The sequence below is a fragment of the Zalophus californianus genome, chromosome 9, assembly GCF_009762305.2.
Source record: "Zalophus californianus isolate mZalCal1 chromosome 9, mZalCal1.pri.v2, whole genome shotgun sequence".
Classification (NCBI taxonomy): domain Eukaryota; kingdom Metazoa; phylum Chordata; class Mammalia; order Carnivora; family Otariidae; genus Zalophus; species Zalophus californianus.
This window is the reverse complement of record NC_045603.1, coordinates 38,297,219-38,321,041: the sequence shown is the minus strand read 5'-3', so window position 1 is coordinate 38,321,041 and position 23,823 is coordinate 38,297,219. Positions and strand designations below refer to the sequence as shown.

General features: G+C 35.5%; 1 protein-coding gene across 2 annotated transcripts in view; it reads left to right on the top strand.

Moving 5' to 3' along the window:
- Positions 1–23,823, top strand: part of OTOGL (otogelin like) — a 129,561-nt gene that overhangs the window by 74,907 nt on the left and 30,831 nt on the right. For both annotated transcript variants that reach the window (XM_035721850.1, XM_035721849.1), the window contains 12 exons: positions 2,782–2,898; positions 3,979–4,135; positions 4,750–4,776; positions 9,319–9,486; positions 11,152–11,430; positions 13,086–13,203; positions 17,466–17,545; positions 17,854–17,927; position 19,235; positions 20,232–20,302; positions 23,031–23,208; positions 23,493–23,635. In XM_035721850.1, the coding sequence (XP_035577743.1) occupies positions 2,782–2,898; positions 3,979–4,135; positions 4,750–4,776; positions 9,319–9,486; positions 11,152–11,430; positions 13,086–13,203; positions 17,466–17,545; positions 17,854–17,927; position 19,235; positions 20,232–20,302; positions 23,031–23,208; positions 23,493–23,635 (1,413 nt within the window). The remainder of the gene's footprint in view (positions 1–2,781; positions 2,899–3,978; positions 4,136–4,749; positions 4,777–9,318; positions 9,487–11,151; positions 11,431–13,085; positions 13,204–17,465; positions 17,546–17,853; positions 17,928–19,234; positions 19,236–20,231; positions 20,303–23,030; positions 23,209–23,492; positions 23,636–23,823) is intronic.

The window sequence follows — 23,823 nt, the reverse complement described above, 5'->3', positions numbered from 1 at the left end:
AATCTTGTAATGTAGAGGGTGTTGCCTCTATATGATAGATGAAGAAATTGAGGCTCAGGAAGATTAAATTCTTGCTTAATAGTATATGTCCAGAAAGAAGCAGAGGTGATATTCAAATTCATATCTTTTAATCTCATGCTTTTCCTTCCATAGCAAATGCTTTATCAATATATTTATATTTCTGATAATATAACTTTTGCCAACTAAAAGCAATGAAAAAATGAAGGCAGAATTTCTTACCATTTGTTCTCCAGACATGGTTGTGTATGGGGTGGGGATGGGTAGAGAATGGATCTGTGGTCAGCTACCTCTAGGAGGAATTTGAATAAATTAGGTTAGACATATTTCCCTTTTGAAGGATTTCTTGAGGAATTATAAGCTTCCATGGGAGGGATGAATCTGAAGGATTTCCCAACTTATTGACACAGAACCTGTTTTTATGTATTAGTTGTCAAGGAAATAGTGTCCTGTGGGCCACACTTTGAGAAATGCTGAGCTAACTCAGAGAACAGAGTCAAATTGGAAATTAGTGTTACTCTTTTCTTCTCCTTTTTCTTTTTAGCCTATTTTTCTTTCTAGCTGAAAGTGGTGTCCATAACTACAGCTTTCTGATTGGTTACTATCTGGTTAATTGCTTTCCACTTTACCTAATTTACATAATATATCTAAATTTCTTTAAAAACATAAGAAGGGGCTGGGATAAAACATTCACCTAATTCAGTAAAATTTAAGCAGCATATTTAAGATGAAAAGTATAAACATTTTGTTTAATATATGAACTATCTACTTTATGGAGAGATACAAAATCCTTTTTATTATGGCTCTCAAATATCTTGTTGCATTTAGAAGTCTTTGAAGAAATTATCTTACATTTGTCCTTTTAAAATGAATTAAGGAATAACCAATTTTAATACTTAAATATTTGGAGTAATCAAAGAATTTTATACTCACTATAATATGTATTCTTATTCATACCTAATGGGAAAAACTAAAAATTAAAAAAAAGTTTTTTCATTTGGTAAGTTCAATTTTGCACTTAGATGTTTTCCAGGTTATATGAACCCATAATATGATTAAAACACAGCCTCTGTCATTAGGAATTTAGAGTCTAGGTTAGTAGTTGAGGTAGAAAAATTAAGAATGAAAATATGAGGTAGGTGCTTTGATAGAGGTGAACAAAGCATTGGCTTCATTATGGTCAAAGGAAGTTTCCCAAAGAAGGTGCCATTGGGTTGAATCCTACAAGACACAAGAGCTAGAAAAGTGAAGATGTTGGGAAATGGTGTAGCAGCAAAGGAGGGAGCAGCTTATTAGAAGGTATCAGGAAGACAGGTGCCTAATGGGAATTTCAAAATTCAATATGGAGGCCCTGGAGGGTTTGAAGTAGTCAATGGCTGGAATGCAAAGTATAGAGCTGCAAGGTATGAGTGCTAGGATCTAAGGCCCTAAACTAGTTAGGATGTTCTTATAACGCATCTGGTAAGGTTAAGTCAGTGAAGATTTAGAAAACTATATAGTTTGAGAGGCATTAAAGATTAAAATCATCAGCATCTGTTGAAAGATTGCATTTAGGAAGGATGAATCTGGAGAATTCAAGAAAGTCTCCTAACTTCTTGGCTTATTGGGTAGTAGAACTGGTACTGTTCCCTGAGGCAAGGCAAAGAGGAGAGATGACGGTAGAGGAAAGTGGGGACGGTACGATTGTGTCGAGATAAGTACAGGCTAGGATGCATTGAGAGATAAGCTACAGAGAAATTTATGTGGGAGATGTCCAGTTTTGAGATTCGGGAAAGAAATTTGAGCTGGAAATATGGATTTGGCAGTTACTAGTATATATATATATACAGGTTTTTGAAGCCATGAGAAGCATACAGAATGAGAAAAATAGAGGTTTGAGGATCAAGCTCTGCACAGAAGGGAGGGGGCAGAAGAATGGGGAGTAGCAGCCATTGAATTAGGAAGAAACCCAGAATAAAACGGTATCACAAGAAGTAAATGAGGAGAGACATTTAAGAAGGGCAAAGTAATAAATAGAGTCAAAGGTAGTGAAAGGTCATGTGAGATGGAGACCGAAACACTGCCTTTATATTTAGACAACTCTAATGAAGAGATCATTGATGACATTTCCAGGGTGGTTTCAGGGAGGTGAATTAGAAGAGGCAGAGACCAAATGCTGAAGTATGTGGGAGGTTAGCCTGGAGATACGTGGGCATATACAACTCCTCAGAGGATGGCTGTGACAGAAATGAAAGAGCTGAAAATGAAAAGAAAGAGAATCATTTGCTCACATAATTTTTTAATGACTGCATTTGAGACAAATTTAAAAACTGTTTACCTCTACTCTCTAATATCACCAAAATTTTAATAGTATGCTTGTTTACAAAAATAATATATACTCTTGAGTTGGCTGAGCACAGATGCTTTAGGTAAAACCTGTCTAAGAGAAAGAGACTATATGATGGGACGCCTGGGTGGCTCAGTTGGTTAAGCGACTGCCTTCGGCTCAGGTCATGATCCTGGAGTCCCGGGATCGAGTCCCGCATCGGGCTCCCCGCTCAGCGGGGAGTCTGCTTCTCCCTCTGACCCTCCCCCATCTCATGCTCTCTCTTTCTCATTTTGTCTCTCTCAAATAAATAAATAAAATATTTAAATAAATAAATAAAAGAATGAGAATATACGAGATGTGATTGTAATGGATGGAGTCAGAATAGTTTACTCTGGTTTCAGCCTCAGAAGTCACCCTTTGAAAACTTTCTCTTCTCCCTTATTTCTCCTCAACAGTGTGAAACCCCAAGTGAATTATTTAAACCCTGTGAGGCACATCAAAACAAATTTCCTTATGCCAAGAAAGAGTGCTCCATTTTGTACAGCGATGTTTTTGCTCCTTGTCACAATGTGGTAAGTGACTACTTTACTAAACTTTCATATTTGCATGGGTACTGCTGTATCTGTAACACCGACATGAACAGGACAAATAATTTAACTAACTGTTGGCTTTTCAGGTGGACTACCTAACCATTGTCAGGAAGACAAACTTGGTAGTTTGTTTGTCGGTAGAAGTGATGCATTTATTTGATTTATTTTCTCCCTCAATCCATCTTATTTAACAGCATACATTTGTACATATTATTTGTGATATTCTGTTCTAGTTTATGAAGCATTTATACATCCTCAAAGTCAGAAATGATTGGTCAAAGCCATAAATATTTGTTTTTCTTCAGAGAACATTGCTGCATGGACATTCTTCTCCTCAACTCAATGTATAGTTTAAAAGTATTAGTAGTGGCACATTTAAAACGGTCTTAAAAGCATATACCAATTAGGGCGCCTGGGTGGCTCAGATGGTTAAGCGTCTGCCTTCAGCTTAGGTCATGATTCCAGGGTCCTAAGATCGAGCCCCACATTGGGCTCCCTGCTCAGTGGACAGCCTGCTTCTCCCTTTCCCTCTGCGTCTCTCCCTGCTCATGCTCTCTCTCTCTCTCTGTGTCTCAAATGAATAAATAAAATCTTAAAAAAAAAAGCATATACCAAGATGGAGTAATTTAAATTTCTAAATGCCTTCCCAACATAATAATTTTAGGCCCCAATGGAAGTTTAAAAAAATGGTTTAAGGTATTCATAAAAATCACTAAAAGTACAATTGGTAATAGAACATTCTTTTAATTCCATGTGAATATGCTAATAATGAAACAATGAAGTTCTACAAAATATCAAAATATTATTATATTGCAGGTGTTGAAATTAAAATTTTTTTAAACCCATTACCTGTTTTGCTGGTTCTTTGATCTTACGTTTGCCTAATAAATTCTCCTTTGGTCCATATAGAGGTTTGAGATACTGAGAACTCTAGGTGGCAGTGTTAAGTTGATAATACCAAATTTTGAGAATCTACCAGTTAGTTTTCTTTCAGAAGGTTGAATTTTAATCAGTTATAGTTAGTACTTATTGAAATTAACTCATTTTTCATTTCATTTTCAGATTGATGTTACTTCTTTTGCCAAAAATTGCCACGAAGACACGTGTAACTGTAATCTCGGTGGGGACTGTGAATGTTTATGCACAAGTGTAGCAGCATATGCGTACAAATGTTGTCAGGAGGGGGTATCTATTCACTGGAGGTCATCCAGTATTTGTTGTGAGTACCCCTAGTTAAAACATCATCATAAGGTGGGAATCTTATAAGGAGATTAATTTGTCTTATCACAGGACAAATACCATGGAATTCATGCAAATAGAATTTCTCTAAGATAACTAAATTTTCTATTCCTTTGACAATACAGATAAATTATAGTGTAGCTAAAGGATTTATAAAAATAAAAATCAAGGTAAAATTTTCTATTCTGTTTGACTGTTGTCAGTTTAACATTTGAACTATAAATTGTATACCATCCTCAAATAGTTTATGACTTCATTCCCCTTATGGCCGTGGAATTTCACTGTTCTCATTTACTCATCTACATTTACTCATGTAAATGTAGATGCCCCAGTCATCTAAAGATTTTAATACTTTCATTTCACATTTCTAAGTAGGCAGATATATTTGCCTACCTATAAAATAATCTTAGAAAATTTAATTTTTCAACACATCATCCTTAAAGAATCCTCTTTGCTCGGAGGAAGTTCCCATGTAATGATGTCATTCTGTGTTCTTTCACTTGGTCATTGATAAACATATAGCCATATTTTGCATACTTTCAGATAAGGGGTCAGATTCTTCTATAGTTTAATATTTATTCTTTTATTTTTTAGCGCTTGACTGTGAATATTACAATGAAGGTATGTGACATTTAAATAAAGACTATTGCTATAGCATTCTGTGGGATGTATTTTCAGATTAAAAGCTTTTGAATAATGTCTGGGAACAATAGTTCGTAATTTGGTAAAACTCACTGAAAGTCTTTACTTTCTAAAATTTATCTAAATTTCTAAGTATTTGAGTCAAAATTTATTCCTTATAAAATAAAAAGAGTGTGTAACTAAGTTCTCAGCATTTAGGAGGCCCTCAATAAATGGTTTTTGTACGACATGAATGAGTTAATGAGTGAAGATAGCTATTTTTTTTAGGCAAAAAGGATGAAAGACATATGCCAAATGCTTCTCTTTTACCATTATGTATGACTATAAACATTATTCAAACATTATGTCATAGATATCAAACAAACTATTAGTGTGATGGTAAGAATGTAAGGAATTTATTTCACCATCATTGTAGGCAAAAATAATTATTTACATATAATCAGAATGAGAATTTATTGATTTAATAGTAATAATGGATCTCTCCTAGCCCCATCAAGCAACGAATTTGCAGTGAGAAGTCTAAGAGGAGGTGCTACCTAAACTAAGGCATGATATAAGAAGAGACAGTGTTATATCCTCAGTCAAAATGCCAGATAATGGCAAAATTAGAGCCTGCTTTTTTGTCAAACCTACTTATTGAGGAAGGCATAGCCACTTAAATCTAATTCAAACAAGTGAGATGATCCAGGACAGTGTTCGGTGTTCATTTTGTCAGTGACTGGACAAACTCTGGACTCATGATGGGATAAATTAGAGTAATAGTTACAGGAAAACTGGGCCATTACAAAAACCCCAAGCAACTAATCAAAGGCATTTTTGGTGCCTTACTGAGCTAGGGAGAAATCTGTCAGCTATAGATACCCAAAGAAAGCCAGATAATTTTAGAGAAATAGAGATGATGGATTAAAAAGAAAATTGACATTTTAGTTTTTGGTTGTTTCTGTTACACTTATGGAAGTTTGATGGAGAAAAAAACTAACATTAAAAAAAATTCAGTGGTAGTCAAAGAAAATATAAACCAAAAATATCTCCTGTTGAGAACTTCACACACACACACACACACACACACACACACACACACACACACACACACACATTCCACATCACTCCTTTGGATGTCATGCTCAAATTGAGACTGATTCCCTAATATTAATAACAGTAATAATAGCAATAGCTTTTATTGTTAACTACTTTACATATATCATATAATTTAGGTTTCAAAATATGCCTGTAAGGTATTGTTATTAACACTTTATAGAGGAGGAAACTGAGGACTAGAGGGGTTAAAATAACTTGGTCAAAGTCACTTAGTCAAAAATGTAGTAAACTGAGATTTGTAAGCAATCTGAGTTCAGAACCAAGGAGCTTGACCTCCATGCTACACTGCCCTGGTGTATGATTAACACATCCCAATCTCGGAAAGATCACCACACACTGTTATCATGAGCTCTACACAATATACACAGACATCAGTTTGAAAAAAAAAATGCTCCAGTAACTTCCGCAGTTAAGAATTCCTGCCTCATATAGTTCTGCTGTAAAAATCTCCATCTGTGCCTTTGTACTTTCTGGCATTCCTTCTGTAGTCCTTTGGATCCTGAAGCAGAATTTTCTATGAATATTGAATTTCTACCTTTTGCTTCTTGGTACATGTTACTTTCTGTCAACAAGTCTGCTGCATTACTAATGTTGGTTCTTTTTTCTAATGGGTTATAGAATTCTTCAAACCAGTTCCTCTGGTGTGATCTATAATACTAAATTGGTAATATTCAGAGGGTGAACATGGGGCATGTAGCCTCCAGAGACCCTGATCAACTCAGTGGAGTGAGAGGGGAATCTGTTTCCTATGATCAATATAATAGGCATTATTAGCCTATTATTAGCATTTACCTGCCAAGGGGAGGACGAGTTTGTAAAAATAATGCAATGAAGATAGATGATTGAAGAGGAATATAGAATTGAGGAGATTGTTGGTAGTAGTTATGAAAAGATCATTGTTTTAAATGACCATTTTTAATTTGTTTCATCTCAACTAATTTCATAGATATTTTAAACCTACCTAGTCTTCTTTGGATATTCATACATATTACATACTGGGCACTGTGTTATCAAGATATTTATTAGTATTTTAAGCTAATGCAGAAGTAAATAATTGTGATTCTGTAGGAGGAAAATAAAAAAAGGAGGAGAATTCAGAGGTTACAGCTGATATTATTTCAATAATCTTTAATGCAAAGACTGTATGTAATATCTTCATGTTCATTTTATGGCATTTACTAAAAATACAAAGGTTTTATTATTGTGATTGCTGTCGGTGAGTAAGGTCTTCAATATTCCACTAAAAATTGTTGTGCAAGTTTTAAGCTCAGAGTGATCTTATTAGATAGGATATGCTTAATATTGTGTTTAAATAATCACAGAAGGAAATGATTGCTTTTAGTAGGTGGTAAAATTATACTTCTCCTTAAAGAAAATTAATGATAAAGTCAATGATAAAGTCAATGATTTCACTGGTCAATTGCTAGTGAAAATGTATGACTATCCAGACACAAGATATAAATCAACTGGGAGACACCTCAGAAGCTTTTGATTTTTATACAAATGGATTTCTCAGGTAACAATTGTCTCTTCAGGTTGCTGATAGTAAGGGACTGATGCTGTAGAGAAGAGATTTTGTTTAGTTGTCTAATTTCTTTCTCCTATTCTTATGTCGAATGTCCATGAGGGTGCTTCAGTCCAAGTTGTAGTTTTATATGTCTTCTTCATTTTGAATTATATCTCATTGTGATTTACATACTTATCTACTGATTTATACATTATTTACATATTTGTACAAACCAACATATTTATAAATTGAAATACATTTTCCTCTTGGAAGTTTATGTTGCTCTTATTTCTCTTAGAAAATGAGCCAGCAAATAGTGGAGACTAATGATATAGCTTTCTTTGGTTGTTGTAGCTTTGGACTCATATAAAGAAAACTGTACATTGTATGTATTTGTCAGAGCAGTGGGGAGTCCATGCTGTGGGCTCATAGAGAGATTCTCCACTGTTTCTGCTCTACTCCATCTTGGTGGGGCAATTGTCTTCAAGTCTCCATCCCTACTCAAGGTGTCCAAATTCCTGATAAAACCCTTTTTCTCATGGCTTGTAAGGGTCTGCAGCTGTTCAATGATGAAGTGTCTCCAGTCAGTGGAGGGGCCAACACTTGAAGATAACTTATCCTGAGTCCCTGTCTCTTCTCTAGGTCTTCATGATGGAAATTTTGATTCTTGTTCCCCTTTTTGCTTCAAAGACTTTTGACCCCCTAGTCTAATGATGTCTCCCTTCCCTCAAACCTGATCTTCAGTCCTGAAAGAGGAAAAAACCTAACCCTCTGATTTCTTTAGATTTTTTTTCTCCTCCATCTTAAGAGTGGGCTTGGTGAGGCAAGTTGTTCTTGAGATAAAAATTAGAGGAAAGAAGGAAGAGAAATTCACTGACAACAACTGGATTGATCTTTTATGATAGCACTTGCCACATATATATTAACATTTTACATAACTTATAACATAGAAAATATACATATACCTATGCCAAGCATACAGCCGATAATTATGTAACTTAATTTTGATGAATCAGAAGAAACTTCAACATTTTATAGTCTCTCAGTTATATTAAAAACCTTAAATGGCATAGAGACTGGGCTGAAGGTAAACTGAACTTATTATCACAAAATCTAACTCATAATTTTTTTGAATGTCAGTGAACTTATTTATAATTCATAAGATAAGGTTTGCAGAAAGGTTATTCTGATTGAGTTTCAAGTTTGTCTCTACGCTAATAAGTTTTTTACTATAGTAAATATTTTCCATTTTTTATGGAGCTATTTCAGTGCATGAGAAACAATAGCATAAGTAAAAAGACTTTGGACTTCTCTGTTGAGCTTCATCCTATTCTCTTTTTTATAGACATGCCTCACTGGTAAAATCAGTAATTCCCCAAACAGTAAAATATTGTGTATCATATCTGTGAATTCTGTTTTCATGCAATGCAACTGATTAGAGAGAGATGATTTTTAGAAGACTTTCAAAATCCCTGGCCATGAATAGAGATAAATTTATGTTTATTGAGAATAGATTCAAATCATGGGATATAAGAGTAGAAAGTTACCTGGATAACCTTCATATAGGTGACAAAAATTGAGATACAGAAGGCTTAAATCACTCTTCTAAGGAGCACTATTTTACATATACAGATACATGTAACATATATACATATATAAAACCTTTATGTTTTAAATTACATAATCTAAATATGACATATATATATTCTAGTTCATCACAGTATATTATTTTTGAAAATAGTTCACTTATTTTATTAATGATAAATATTTAAATGCACAATAATTTTTAGAGTATTTCTTTGTTATTAACATTTATCCCATTGAAATGACAGCTTGAAATGTTAAAACTCCTATGCCAGTTTATAATTGTAAAACTCCTATGCCAATTTATAATTCTCTTATCTGCATTTAACTAGGGCTTGGAGAAGGGCCATACATGCTGGCAAGTTATGGACAGAGTGGCCTTGTTCTGGGGGCCAATATGACCAGTAGAAGCATTTTCTCTTTGCCAAGGAGTAGTATTCATGGCAATTTATTTTTTAATTTTATGATTACTCCAGGCCTTTTTAAAGAGAAGGCATCATGTAAGTATAATTTCCAATTGAAAATATGAATTTCATTTTCCATTTACATTGTTTTTCATTTATTCTATTAGTTGAGGATCTAATACGTTTATGGCTTTTTTTTTTTAGGTGTCCTAAAGGATAGAAAGTAAAATAAGACACTGGTACATGAACCAACTTTCTCTTTTATATATAAAATCTTTTCTTTGTTTATCTCTTGGCATATATACATTAGAGTTGAAATTATTTGATTAAATTTTTGGTTCTAAATAAAGCACAACTTAAATTTTCATAGAAACCATTGTAGACTTGATTTGAAATTTTTGAAATTTTGATTGGATATCGAAGAAGTTAAATATTAAGAAAATAAATCAGAGTCTAGACAGTCTGTTATCCTTATATGGCCTTGTCTGTCCCGGTACCCGGTCCCACATTAACTGATTTGCATCTGCAGATCTATACTGGTCCTATCCACTTGGCACCTGTTCTAACTAGTGGTTAGTGTCCCCTTCTGATCTGGTGATAATCAGGCTACACTGGTGCCATACTAGCCCTACTTAGAATCATGCATGAGGTGCTGTATGAGCTTAGAAAATATTTATTAAATGAATTAGACTCAATTTTTGTATCTATTTTGAGAAATCTCATTTTCTAGTTAGAATGAATTGCTTCATTCTTGTAAAAAAGAACTTTAATTCTTTTTAATCTATGAAAACACCTATCACAGTCTGAAGTTCCAATTTATATGTTTTGTTATATATTTTTCCTCTGAAAAAGAATTCTTTTATTCTTGTTTGCATCTTCCAGTGCTCAGCAGAGGGGCTTGCAAGTTTTAAAATATAATCAATGCCTTTGGAATTATATATTGGATTTGAGCGAGCTCTTCATGTTATGATTTATAATAATTAATGTTTTAATAGAAAAATCCTAATGGATTTAAACTAGAACAATTAAAACCTAAAAAATTAAGGTCTAAGAAATTAAAACTAAAATCTCAATTAAAAAACTTTTATATCATGGGTTTTACAAATACAAGGAAAACTTTTTAAAGCCTGTAACAAAAAAGGATGACATTTCTCAAATGTTTTATAGTTGTTTATTAGCCATTTGACCATCTATTGGGAAATAGACAATAATGTTGAGCAAATAGATTTTTCTTAATGCAGCAAAATCACTTGCAAGATTACTTACCCATTTTGAACCCAGTGATATTGAAATGGAATGACATGCTTAAATTGATCTGTTTCCCTATTCTTTTAGATCATCCAACTTAGCCATTTGGAGATTCTGTGCATTTGAAAATGTTAAAGCTTGCAAATACAAATATGTGTTCAATTAATCATCCAATTCCTTGTATGAAATTGTGTGTTCCGGTGTCCTAAGCTGATATTTCTTCTTCCCGCCCCCTCCCCCCCCAGGGACATGAGAAATTATTTAAAAAATAGAACTCAGCAAAGACTGATCTTTTTGAGTTTTAAGCTGAATAACAATTCATTACATTAAAATATTAATTTTTCTTTTAGAGATCTTAGGATTCATTTCTGAAATCCTGGAGATTGGTATAAATTATATATGGCAGATGTGCAGTTCTCTCTTTGCAAATGCATTTTACAATGCTGGCGTTGATGATTTGCTTCCTTCAGAGAGCCCAGGGGCATGTCAAACACACTGCTCTATGTTTTACAGCATTGACGCTTGTTTCCTTGGAATCTGCTGAAAGGCCAAACTACTTTCTCTATGTGCATGATGAGGACACTCTTACTTTGGAACTGTGGCAGGCGAATTCAGCCTTCCAACAGAGAGCCACGTTTTTCCACCATCAGGGTCTCTGGATTCCTGGTTACAGTGCGTTTGAGTTATACAGCAAGAAAGGCTTTTTCATCATCTGCACAGATTCTAGTGTCAAAGCATCAAAATATGATGATTCTGAAGAATTCAAACATTCAAGTAGCTTCAGCATAGAAGGTATGGTTCCTGATATCTTCAAAAGGAGAATCAATAGATAATTTACATTATGGCAAAATACCAAATTTTAATTTTTAAGTCATTCCTAAACGAGTCCAAGTAGGTCAGATTGTTTGACCTCGAGTGAGTAAGTTCCTTAACCTCTTTGTCCTTCAGTTTATGTGAAATTAGGTTGGAGGAAATAATAATACCTACTTTATAGAGTTATTATATCACATAAATTAATTGGCAAATAGCTTAGAACAGCCTTAAATAATGTTACTTTTAATTATGGCCCCATGGAAACCGAGCGTCCTCACATCTCTTGGGTCTGCTGTTTGTACTTTTTCTTTCCTAGAAGGCAGCTTCTCAATAACCTGATTCTTAATGATAAAGACAGCATGTTTATCTCTTTCTTTTGAATAGTAGGGTATCTGGTTCCATTGACTTCTGGATGATTTACCTGGTTCAGTAGAAGCCTGATTTTATTTCTAGAAATCCTTACAGTTTTATAGCTATTGAGTTTTCCAAATTTCAGAGAGGAATCTTCACTGCCTCATCTGATGTTTAAAAGTCATGTTTTATTTTCAAAATCTAGGAGCTTAACATAACAACCTTGGCTCTTCCAAACAAATTATTTAATTTTAACCTATCACTCATTTCATTCATTCATTTGCCTTTTCTGTTGTGGATTAATTTCTGCAAACCTCAATAGCCGTTGGATTTTAGAAATTCAGACGAGCTTCAAGTTTTTGCCTATTAAAAATAGTTCCTGTACTCATGAAAAAAAGTCACTGATGTGCCTGTACTACATTCTATAGAGTAGATATGATATTTTTACTTGAGCTTACTTAGAAGTTGAACATTATGAGCCTCTATTTCCCCTCCAATTTAGAAATCTGAGAAACATAACCTCTACTGTGAACTTTCTCCTTTATGGAGCTCTCTTCTTCAGAGGTAATTTTGGATTGCAACAGAAAGTCTGTTCTATGTTGTGGGAAGGGGAGAGTACTAGCAGTCTGTAAGAGAAAACTTTTCAATCAAGGGAGGCTTTATAACTGTAAGCATGTATTATTAAAACCCATTCATTTATTTTTGTCATCAGGTAATACTTACCATGTACAAGGTAATGCTCTAAGTTCTGTGAGAACAAAGATGGAATGCTCTTCCTAGGTTTGATATCAGGAAACATGTCTTTGGTCTTGCCATTTTCTTAATTGTTTGAACTTGGCAAGTCGTTTGGCTCCTCTGAGCCTCATTTTTTTCATTTATAAAATGAAAATAATACTCAGCAGCCTTGCTAGGATAAAATAGAATAATAGACAAAAGATTACTTTGCAAAAAGTAAAATTCCAAACAAGTGTTTGGTATTATTATGACACGTAGCTCATGAGAATCCAGTGAACATAAAGGGAAAAGATTTTTAATTTTTCTTGGCTTTCTCCAACTGCTGGCTTTTTAAAATCTTTGGAAGGTAGACTAACATTCAGATATTCAGCCTAACCATGAAATACTTTGATCATCAAGCAATGGCAATGTCTTTGCCCTAGGTCTGTCTTTTCTACAGCATCATGGTCAAGGAGAGGTCAAATCCTAGAAGGGTTACTATCATAAATCATTATTTTTCAAGCCGTACATGAAAAATATGTGCAATCTAGACTTCCTTATTTCCCCAGAAATCCAGGCAGCAGTGCCCTACCGGAGGATGTGTGAATGGAGGTATGAACCTTGTACCACTCCCTGCTTTAAAACATGCAGTGACCCTGAAGCACAAGCGTGTAAATTTCTTCCACCGTAAGTCATGTTTACCCATTCATTCAATGCACAACTTCCAGCCTTAGCAGATTCTTCTCTCGATGGATTTTTTTTTTTTAGAATTTTAAAATTTAAAAACAGTTCTCAAGAATAACTTGTATGTGCTCTATACTTATTAAAGAATTCATTTCCTTTTATTCAAGCAATAGTTATTGAGGGGCTGCTATGTGGCAAGAATTCTAGCTGATATGGATACCGTACTGAACAAAACAGACAAAGTACTTGCCCTCATGCTGCTTACACTATGTTGGGTTAAAGTAGAGAATAAACCAATAAAAACATAAATTTGTAATACAATATATTGTTAGATGGAGATAGGTGTTATGGAGAAAAAGAAAGGAAAGGAAGGGATACAGAGAGCAGGAGGCGTATGTGTCTTTGCTGATAACATAAGGTAGTCAGGGAAAAATACATGAACAAGGTACTGTGTGGTCAGAGATACAAAGGAAGGAAGGGAACTGGCCATGTGGATATCTGGGGAAAGAGTCTTTCAATCTGAGGATAGTGCAAAGGTCCTGGGGTTGGGAATGTGTTTGGTGTGTTTGAAGCTAAATAAGGAAGTCAGTCAGTTGGAGCAAAGTGAACAAAACTAAGAGAAGTAGGAGATGAAACCAGAGAATCACAGTGGTGCGCAAATCATATAGGGCCTCGTGGCCCATTGTGGGGACTTCGTGTTTTTTTTTTTCCTCTGAGCATGCCCTGGTATATTTTGGACAGAGAAGTGACGTGATTTGATTTATGTTTAAAAAGTTTCCTTTGACTGTTGTACTGACTGTTGGGGTGGCAAAGGACAAGGGCAGAACTGGTCAGTAATTCAGAGAAGACATGAAAGGGATTTGACTAGCTTGGTAGCCCTGAAAGTTGTGAAAAATGTGATGATTCCAAATATATTTTGAACTTAGGGCCATGGGTTATGCTGATTTAATATCCATCATGAGAGAAAAAGGACTTAGATTCAAGGTTAGGCCTCAACAGTTTGTAAGTATGAAATTACCATTTTTGTAGTAAAAACTGCTCAAATTTTAGCAAATTCAAATGATTCCACTTAATGGGGTGACTTAGTTGCCGTTTTTTTAGATAGGGAGGATGGTAGGAGGAGCAATCTGCAGGAAAAGTCAGGAATTTAGTTTTGAGGATTTTAAATTTGAGACTGAAAATTGTTCATTAGATTTGGCAAAACAGAGAATAAGAAGAGGCAAAATGGAGACAGTATAAACAGCTTCTTTTTTTTTTTATTAAGGAGTTTTGCTACAAAGGAGAACAAGGAAATGGAACAATAATAGGGAATATTTTTTTAAAGGATCATTTTACATGAGGTATCTATGAGCTTCATTTCTGTGACAGACACTGGGGCTACAAAAGGTCCTGGGCATGTGAATGAATGAGACACAGCACCTCTTTCTAGGAGCTCCCAGTCTTTAGGAAGAAGACAGACACAAAAGCCAATAATGATAATAGAGTGGAAAGAGGGCTAAAGCAGTAACAACAACTAGCACACCGTAGTGTTTGTAGTGTGACTCACTCGGTGCCAAGTGCTGTGAATTGGGTCATCTCCTTATTCCCATTGTCAGGGGAGGAAACCTTTACAAAGGCACAGAGAGGGGACACAGTTTGTAGGCAGTCGTGGGGCCAGGACTGGAACCTCTACAAGGTATGAAGTGCAATGGGAACAGAGAGAAGGAGGTAGTACTATTCCTTTTCTTTTTTTTTTCTTAAAGATTTTATTTGTTCATTTGAGAGAAAGAACACACATGAGTTGGGGAGCAGCAGAGGGAGAGGGACATGCAGACTCTGAGCCCAATGCAGGGCTCGACCCCAGGATCCTGGGATCATGACCCAAGCTGAAGGCAGATGCTTAACCATCTGAGCCACCCAGGCACCCCTCTTTATTTTCTTAAAAATAAGAACAGCCAATTCTTTATGAAAAGGAGACATCTTCAGCATTCACTTGGACCTCTCATGTTCACACACCTGTTTCCTGTCTCTTCTGGTAGGACACACAACGGAGGCCCCATAGTGAGGAGGGCACCCGGGCAAGGAAGGAAGGAAGATGGAGGGCAGAGAGCATGGCCAGCCCAGCACAGGGGAGGAAATGGGCCATAGTTTGAAGTGGCATTTAGCTACTTTATTATTTCTTATGCTCTAATCAGTCTCCTAGGCAGCTGAACCCAGATCCTCAATGCTGCCATAGTTTGGTCAGTAGCTATTCCAAAGCTTCTCTTTTGGTTAGGATACAGAGAAAAGATTCAGGATGAAACTTTGCCTCTGTCAAGCTGTTTCTCATCTCTTTCTTCTTCAACCTCTCCCCCTGCCCTGCATCAAGGTGCCTAATTATTGCTCATTTTTGTATTTGCAGCCCTGAGGGGAGATTCAAGTATGGAGCTGGGGCTTTAATACACCTCTGTAATCCTCCGCCAAGTCCCCGGCAGAACCACCATTCTCGTTCTAGATGATTGAAGTTTCTGGCACATAGCAAGTGTTAAAAACAAAAATATCTAGTGGAAATGAGAACTTCTATAAGAAAAGATGCCAGCTAGCATACCATAGAGCCCATATGTAAATAGTTATTCCTGTTATGTAATATACCTATTATAAGACATGGTCTACATCTGAGGCATTTATTTATCAGTCAAAAGTTGAATAGATTATCAGTTGTATGATAAAATAAAGAAGAATCTGCTGTGTGCAACCATGAAGGCATTCTAAAGGAGTAAGTTTCTGATTTCTGTCAAATATTTTAAGAAAGTGGCTGTGGTTTTGACTTGCATAAAACAATTACAAAGTAATTGAGTTGCACAAAAAATTGATGTTTATTTAATTTAATGATAACTGACTGGCCCTAGTCTCTTCATCCATATAGTAGCTTTAATTTTGTTTGTTTGTTTGTTTCACAAAGTTTAGAGTAGAATAGGAATGTCATACACCAGTTAAAGTTTTATTATTCAAGTTCATTTTATGAAATAAACAATTGGTCACATAAACTAAGCTATTTATGTAAAAAGAATCATCTGTGAGGGAGGTATCCAAGAGATGGCTAAATGTGTCTCATGTTAAAAGAGAAATTAGCTTTTCTTGTTTTTTAAAAACTGTTGCCTGGATTTCCCTCCATGAACTAGTGCCATCTGGTGGCAATACTTACTCCTAATGTCACGTTCATTTCCGTCAGGAGTTGGAAAAAGGCCTTGGGTATTTTTAATTCAAATTCTTTACTTCACAGATGTGGCAATTGGAAATGTCTAAAAATATTAAAAATACTATTACTAACTTCTGGTGTATTTGAAAGGCAGATAGGCAAGACTTTTTATAAAAACATTTGCGTTAATTCTCTCTAGCATGTATGAATCTAATATTTGGTTCTACACAAAAGATTGCATTTATTTCCTTTGAATCAGAATAAATTGGACTCTGAGCCTCAATTGGACAAGAAAGAAAATGTAACCTCCCTTCTTATATTGGCTTCATTCCCTTAGATAAAAGCATTTCAGACGGTCCTTCTTGTCTTTGGCCCATGATGCCCAAACCATAGCTCCTTTAAATTTGGGGCCCTTGCTTTGCTTCTGTGCCATGCATGAGAAGTGGAGATCCTTAAGAAAACCAAACATCCTGGAACTTGAAATCCAATCTCCATAGGCTTATATACAACCATATCCTCCCAGGGTACTGCCAAACATTTGGGCTCTTGAGATCTGCAGCTTCTCCTCCTCTCCTCCTTGTCCTCAAAGAACAGCAACCATGTTCTACCTCCATCCCTTCCACCCAGAGGTTCCTAATACCTTCTCAAGGACTTCAGGGCTTAATAGTACTCAGGGAGAGCCACTAAGTGTCTCTTTTGTTCTGCCAGTGTCCTTAAGGCAAGGATATTTAAAAAGCATCCCTATCTACTGAGATTTGGGGGAGTATAGGAGTGAAAAGTATAATAAATATAGATTAAAATCACAATAAATGATTCTTCTGCATTTCCAGTGATTTATAGAGCGTGGCTTTAGTGTGTTCCAAGCATAAGTGTGTGCTTTGAAAAGTCTGTGTTCAAATTCTTCATTAATCATGAATGATATCTGTTTATCATCCCCTAGGGGTTGGGATTTCATAAAATGAAGTATGATGGAATGGCAGCAAATGGAGCACTCCTTACTGCTTGACAAACAGAATAGAAGACTTTAGGAAGAATATGTCTTAGTTGCATATTAACCTCAGTATTTTTTTATATTTTAAACTTTTTTCACTTTTTTTTTCATGTAAAGTGTTGAAGGATGCTTGCCCTACTGCCCTAAAAATATGATCCTTGATGAGATCACCCTCAAATGTGTTTATCCAGGAGACTGTAAGTGAGAACCTTACCTAATTTATTCTGAAAAATGAAACACGTGAATATTTTTTCTCTACTGATAGCGGTTGTAAACAGAAGCTTTAGAGAACAGACTTCTGTAAGATGCTTCTTTAATACTCCTTCCACATTTTTTTTTGTTTCTACTTACTTTCTAAAACATATAAATCTTCCCTCTAACATTCCTCCTGTGCTCTCTCTCCCAAAACATTTTTCTTGAAGCTAAAGATCCCTATAGGAAATATACATGGGCCTAATTTTAAGTACAACAGATTAAGGAAGTGTATCTTTGTGGTTTTTTGTAGGCATACCTCTGATTCCCACAGAACCAGCATTAATGCCACCAGGTAAACCATCTCTACCCATGTTTACAGCTATCGTTACCATTTGAGACCCTGAAATTAACATTATGTAGTTTAAGTCTTGGCACACATAACAGCTATGACCTCAGTACTATCCTGTTGACTAGAAAACCCAGCAGTCACTTCATTTCATTCTGTAGCTGTTCCCTGGCTCAGCATGCTAGGTTTTCTGAATGGCTTCTTCATTTTGTTCACCTCTTCCTCTATTCCGGTAGTAGACATAACAAGGACTTCCCTCACATTTTAAACCTAGAATTTGGGTGTCACTAAATCGTGCTTAAATTTTCACAGTGGTTAAGTTGACTCTAAAGAGATGTTAATGCAAATGAAGTCATCCTTTGGCACTTTCTTTCTTATTCCTGTGTTCTGTCCCAGCCTCTGAAGTAGACATTCCGGCTCATAGCTCACTTCTCTCCCTCTCTAGGAAACTTGGCTTAAGAAAGGGCTTGATAAATCTATTTACAGTAAGGCTTGACAGATGTAATGTATTATTTTTCTTGAGACTATACTTTAGAAAAGTTCAGATGCTTATTCTTTCTTTCTTTGGTTATATTATCATAGTTTAATTGTATTTCTAATTACATTATCTGCTAAGAAAGGCAAGTAGGTGTTGTGACCTTATGTAGGAGTTTCAGATTTCATAGTCCGTGCTAGGAGATTTTTTAAATAAAAATTTTCTGAACCAACTATCTAAATAAACAAGATTTAAAAATTGAAGTATAGTTGACATACATAAACCTCCCTATAACTATCACTATTACCACTATTCTTACTGGCTCCCATTTATCAAGTACTTAGTACCTGCCAGGCATTGGACTAATCACTTGGCATACATTTAATCCTTGTAAGTCATCAGAATTTTCCATGACTCTGTGCTAGTTTTGGACTAGAACTTTGTTTCCTCTTCTATGGCTTAAATGTTTATGATGACAAGAATAAAAATATTTAAGTCTGTATTGTTTCATATTTTCTAGAAGATGCAATCTTCTAGAATATGAACACTGCTCCTAGGACCGAGGAATGGGAATTTTGTTCTTCTTTATTCTGTAAATTAGGAACCATAAAATAAGAACAAAATTGAGGTCACTTAGAGAATTTATTTCACTGAAAAAGTAAGTTTTCTCTTACTTCATTGTGATAGACTGAATAATGGCCCTTCAAAAATGTCCACCTCTTAATCCCAAGAATTTGTGAATACGACCTTACATGCAAAGGGACTTTGCAAATGTGAGTAATTTAAGGATCTTGAGATGGGGAAATTATCCTGTGTTATCCATATGTACCCAGTATTGTAACAAGGGACCTGATAAGAGAGTGGCAAGAGGGTCGGAGTCAGAGAAGGTGACATGATGACAGAATCAGAGAAGCGGAGGAAGGGAGAGAAATTTGAAGACATTATGCTATGACTTTGAAGGTGGAGAAAGGGACCAGAAACCAAAGTATTCAGGCAATTCCAAGAACTGGAAAAGGGAAGGAAACAGATTCTTCCTCAGAGCCTCTAGAAGGAATGCAGCTCTGCTGATACTTTGATTTTTAGGACTTTGACTTCCAGAGCTACAAGATAATAAATTGGTGATGTTTTAAGCCACTAAATTTGTAATGATTTGTTACAGCAGCGAGAAGAAAAGAATACAGTCATTTTTAGGCATTATTAACGATGGATACCAATTATAGCTAGACAAAATTTTAACCATTCATTCTGGCTGTTCTGTGGTCATTCAGACTTTAACTATTTTAGAAATAACTTTAGCCCTAACAAAAAGCTTTTGAAGGTGCCTTACAAATGTGTTTAACCAATCACATCTTCCCTTTCCATGGATTACACTCCTTCGTGGCACCCACCAACTGGTGGTCCACAAGGGGCTCACAGCACTGTCCATTCTGCCTGCAAGGAACACACTCTAGAAATTCACCAAGGGAAATGAATCAGCTTCACTACTTATATTTAAAGACAACAAAATTTGTAACTCCTGAGCACTCTTTAGTGATACTGATATTTTTACCTGTTGAAACAGTGGTGTTGACACTATCAAGAGAGTGAAGATGTTTATAGAATGGTGGTTAAAAATCCGAGCTCTGGAATAAGACTTCCCAAGTTTGAATTCTGGCCCTGACACTTCCTAGCTTACCTGTCTATACCTTTGTTTCCTTATCTGTAAAATGATAAGAGTATTGTTATCTACTTTACAGAGTTCTTGCGAGGAATAAATGAAATAATCTGTATAAAATTCCTTAGCACAGTTTCTACTGCATGGAAATTCCATACAGGATGGATACCATTCCACTAATGGAAAGGATATCTTCATTTCTAACAGGTCCAGAAATGATTACTCCGTCAGACTTCACTGTATTGGAAATGCTAACGCCAACAACGACAGGTTTGGAATGCGAGGTATGGCTGGGCAATCTATTCCATCTACTTGCATTTCCTTAGAGCATCTGTTCAAGTTTCTGTATCACTATCCAAGTGCTATTAAACTTCTTTTTCTATGCTCTCTGGTCTATCTTTGCCAAAAGATAATAAGAAGTATGCATTAAATTTAGCAATTTTTTGTGCCCTCTCAGAGGCATAAATACAATTGTATTTTCTTACCTGGTTTAGATATGTCCTACTAATTAGATTCTGGTATTACACTAAGGAAAACAAAATTCAAATGAGGTCTTTTTTTTTCCCTTGAGATTTTATTTATTTATTTATTTATTTATTTATTTATTTTTATTTATTTAAGGGTGGGGGGAGAGAGCACACAAGCAGGGGTGAGAAGCAGAGGGAGAGGGAGAAAGGGAAAGGGGGAAAGGGAAAGGGAGAGAGGGAGGAGCAGATTCCCCGCTGAGCAGGGAACCCGTGCAGGGCTCAATCCCAGGATCCTGGGGTCATGACAATTAAGGCAGAAGCTTAATTGACTGAACCACCCAGGCGCCCCTCAAATGAGGTCTTAAGTGTGATTCTTCAATAAAAATTTAACTGATGTGGGCTTCTCTGTAAGGCAGGCATTCACAAATATTTATTAAGTAGCTATTATATGCCAGGCACTATGCCAGATAACAAAGATACATTGGCAAGCAAAAAAAGGTAAGCTCATTGGACCCCAGACCTCCTAATTGTCTTAGCTGAGACTTGAACTTAGTTATCTTCTTACTTCAAATGTGCCACTTGTTTGATAAGCCAACTGTTCGTTCCACCAATATTTATTTAACACCATTTTTGGCCCGGCACTATCCAAGTTCTATAGATAAAACAATATAAAAGCAAGCAAAAATTCATGCCTTTATGGAGTTTATATTCTATTGGAGACTCTAAGATAGCCAGTAAGCAAAATAAGTTACTAAGTTATATAAAATGTTAGAAGATGCTGCTCAGGAAAAAATAAGTCTATTTTCAATGACATGCTCAGAAAAGCCTCATGGATAAAGTAACTTTAGAGTAAAAGATCTGAAGAAGTTCAGAAATGGAGCCATGCAGAGAACCAGGGCAGCGGGAATAGCTGTGGGAACCAGGAACCAGGGTTCCAGGCGAAGGACCAGCAAGTGCAAAGGCCCAGAGGTAAAAATGTACCAGACATTTAAAAGAATAATGAGGAGGCCATTAAATAAGTAATCAATAAGATAAGAAATAAATGAGATTATTTAAAGCCTTGTAGATGATTATAAAGACTGTGGCTTTTATTTTTCAAAGACATAGGAAGACATTGGATATTTTTGAGCACAGAAATTATATGATCTGATTTGTTTTAGGATCATTTTAGCTGCTGTGTTGACAGTAGGGTGTAAAGAGACAACAGAACCAGTTAGGAGGCTTTTGTGGGAATTTAGGCAGAGATGATGGTGGCACGACCAGGGGGTAGCAGTGAGAATGGTGAGAAATGCCTGGTTTCAGGGTGTATTTTGAATATAGAGGGCCCAGAATTTGCTGAAAGATTAGATGTGGGGTGTGAGTGAAACAGAGGCATCAAAGATTCTAAGATCTTCGCCTTGAGCAATTAAAGGATAAAGTTGGCATTAATCAGGATTGGGAAATTGTGGGAAGTGAAGGTCAGGGGTGGGTGTCATCAAGGGTTCTGGTTTGTCATGTAAAGACTGAGATTGCTCTTAGACATCAAAAAGCTGCAGATGTACAGATCTGGTAGACATAAAGAGAACTTAGAGCAGAGGTCAAGGTGAATTAAATTTTGGGAATTCTCAGTGATGGGATGAAATCACAAAGGGAGTGAGAACAGATGGAGAAGAGAGGAAGGAGGAAGACATGAAGGCAAACAAGCAAAGGATAGTGAAATAGGAGAAAATGGAAGAGATTGTAGGTGGTCTAGAAGCCAGGGAAAGAAAACATTAAGGAAGTTGGAGTACTATGCTATCCTAAACATGTTAGTAGGTCAATAAGATGAGGTATGAAAACTGTTGGATTTGGCAATGTAGAGTTCATTGGTGACATTGTTAAAACAGTTTTAGTAGAGGGGCCCCCTCAGAGGGCTGTTGTTGTGGGAGTGAAATATGTGAATTAGAATAATATCTTGAACATAATATGTGACATAAATGTTTGATCATTGTTATACTTATTACCATAATTTAAATACAATAAAATTTATAAATTTTGAAAAATCTACCACTGATTTTTTATTTGTTTATCTAGAAGTCAGTGAGCTATATATAAAAATTAATTTATAATGGTTTTATCCAGGTGCTGTTAAGCTGATCTCACATATGAATGTTTAATGAAATATTTATAGTATTAAGTAGCAGTTTTTTTAAACTGACATTAGCAGAAGTTATAATGATATACTTGCTTTACAGGACATATGAAAGCTTGACCTGCACTGTATAGGTCTGTTTGCAAACAGTAATGAAGACAATTTAGAACAAGATTTCAATTTGCTCAGATGTCTGAGTCTATGGACAATTCTGATTTCAAATCAGTATTAAGATAAAGCTTAACTTAAGTTCAAACTGAGTATTTTAGAGAGAATACATCAACAAAAATTGTAGTGAAATTTAAATTATCTTTCAAAAGCTTTCATATTTAGGAAATGTATACTATGGGCAATGTGAATGGGGAATTAAAAAATTAATTGAAAACATTTGTTGAAAACGGAAAAAAGAAAACGAATTTTCTTTTTTATTAACAGCCTCAACAATTTGATCCTGTTTATAATTGTAGCCAATATATATGCCTTAATATGGAGTGGCAGTTGTACAACTGGTCTCTTAATTGCCCAAAGGACTTGGAAATGCCTGACTGTGGTTTCCGGGGAAGGCCCGTGCAAGTGAACAGTGATATCTGCTGCCCTGAGTGGGAATGTCCTTGTAAGTTTGCATTTCTTACATGGCAGGCAGTTTTCCAATTGGGAAGAGACTGTTATTTTTATTTTTATTTTTTTTGAGCTCATCACCCCACTCATCACGCCAAAGTTACTGCTGAAATTTCTTCATTTAATTTATGATTTTATTTCCCAATATACAACTTTTAGAGTTGCTGCTTGTCAAACATAGTAACACTAATTTGAAAGTTTGTTTTTTTTAAAGGAGTAATCATTACTACAAATACAAATAGTTAATAGACTAAATCCACTCTCCACCATTTTTTTTAGGTCGGTGTTCCATGTTGTCAGAACTGAGCATTATTACATTTGATGGAAACAATGCAGCATTGTATAGTATGGCTTCTTATATCTTAGTAAGAATTCCTGGGGAAATTATAGTTGCTCACATTGAAAAATGTTCCATGAATCAGGTAGGTCATAATCCATTCTCGTGTCATTTCTTCATAAATCTATAGCTGATGTACACTGCAACATTAGATATTCTCAGAGCCAGAGAGGGCTCAAGAACTCGCTGAGATTTATCTTCTAGTACTTAAAAAATGTTTAATGTGAATATATTTAGAGGCATGTAATATTAATTTGAATAATATTTTTTAAG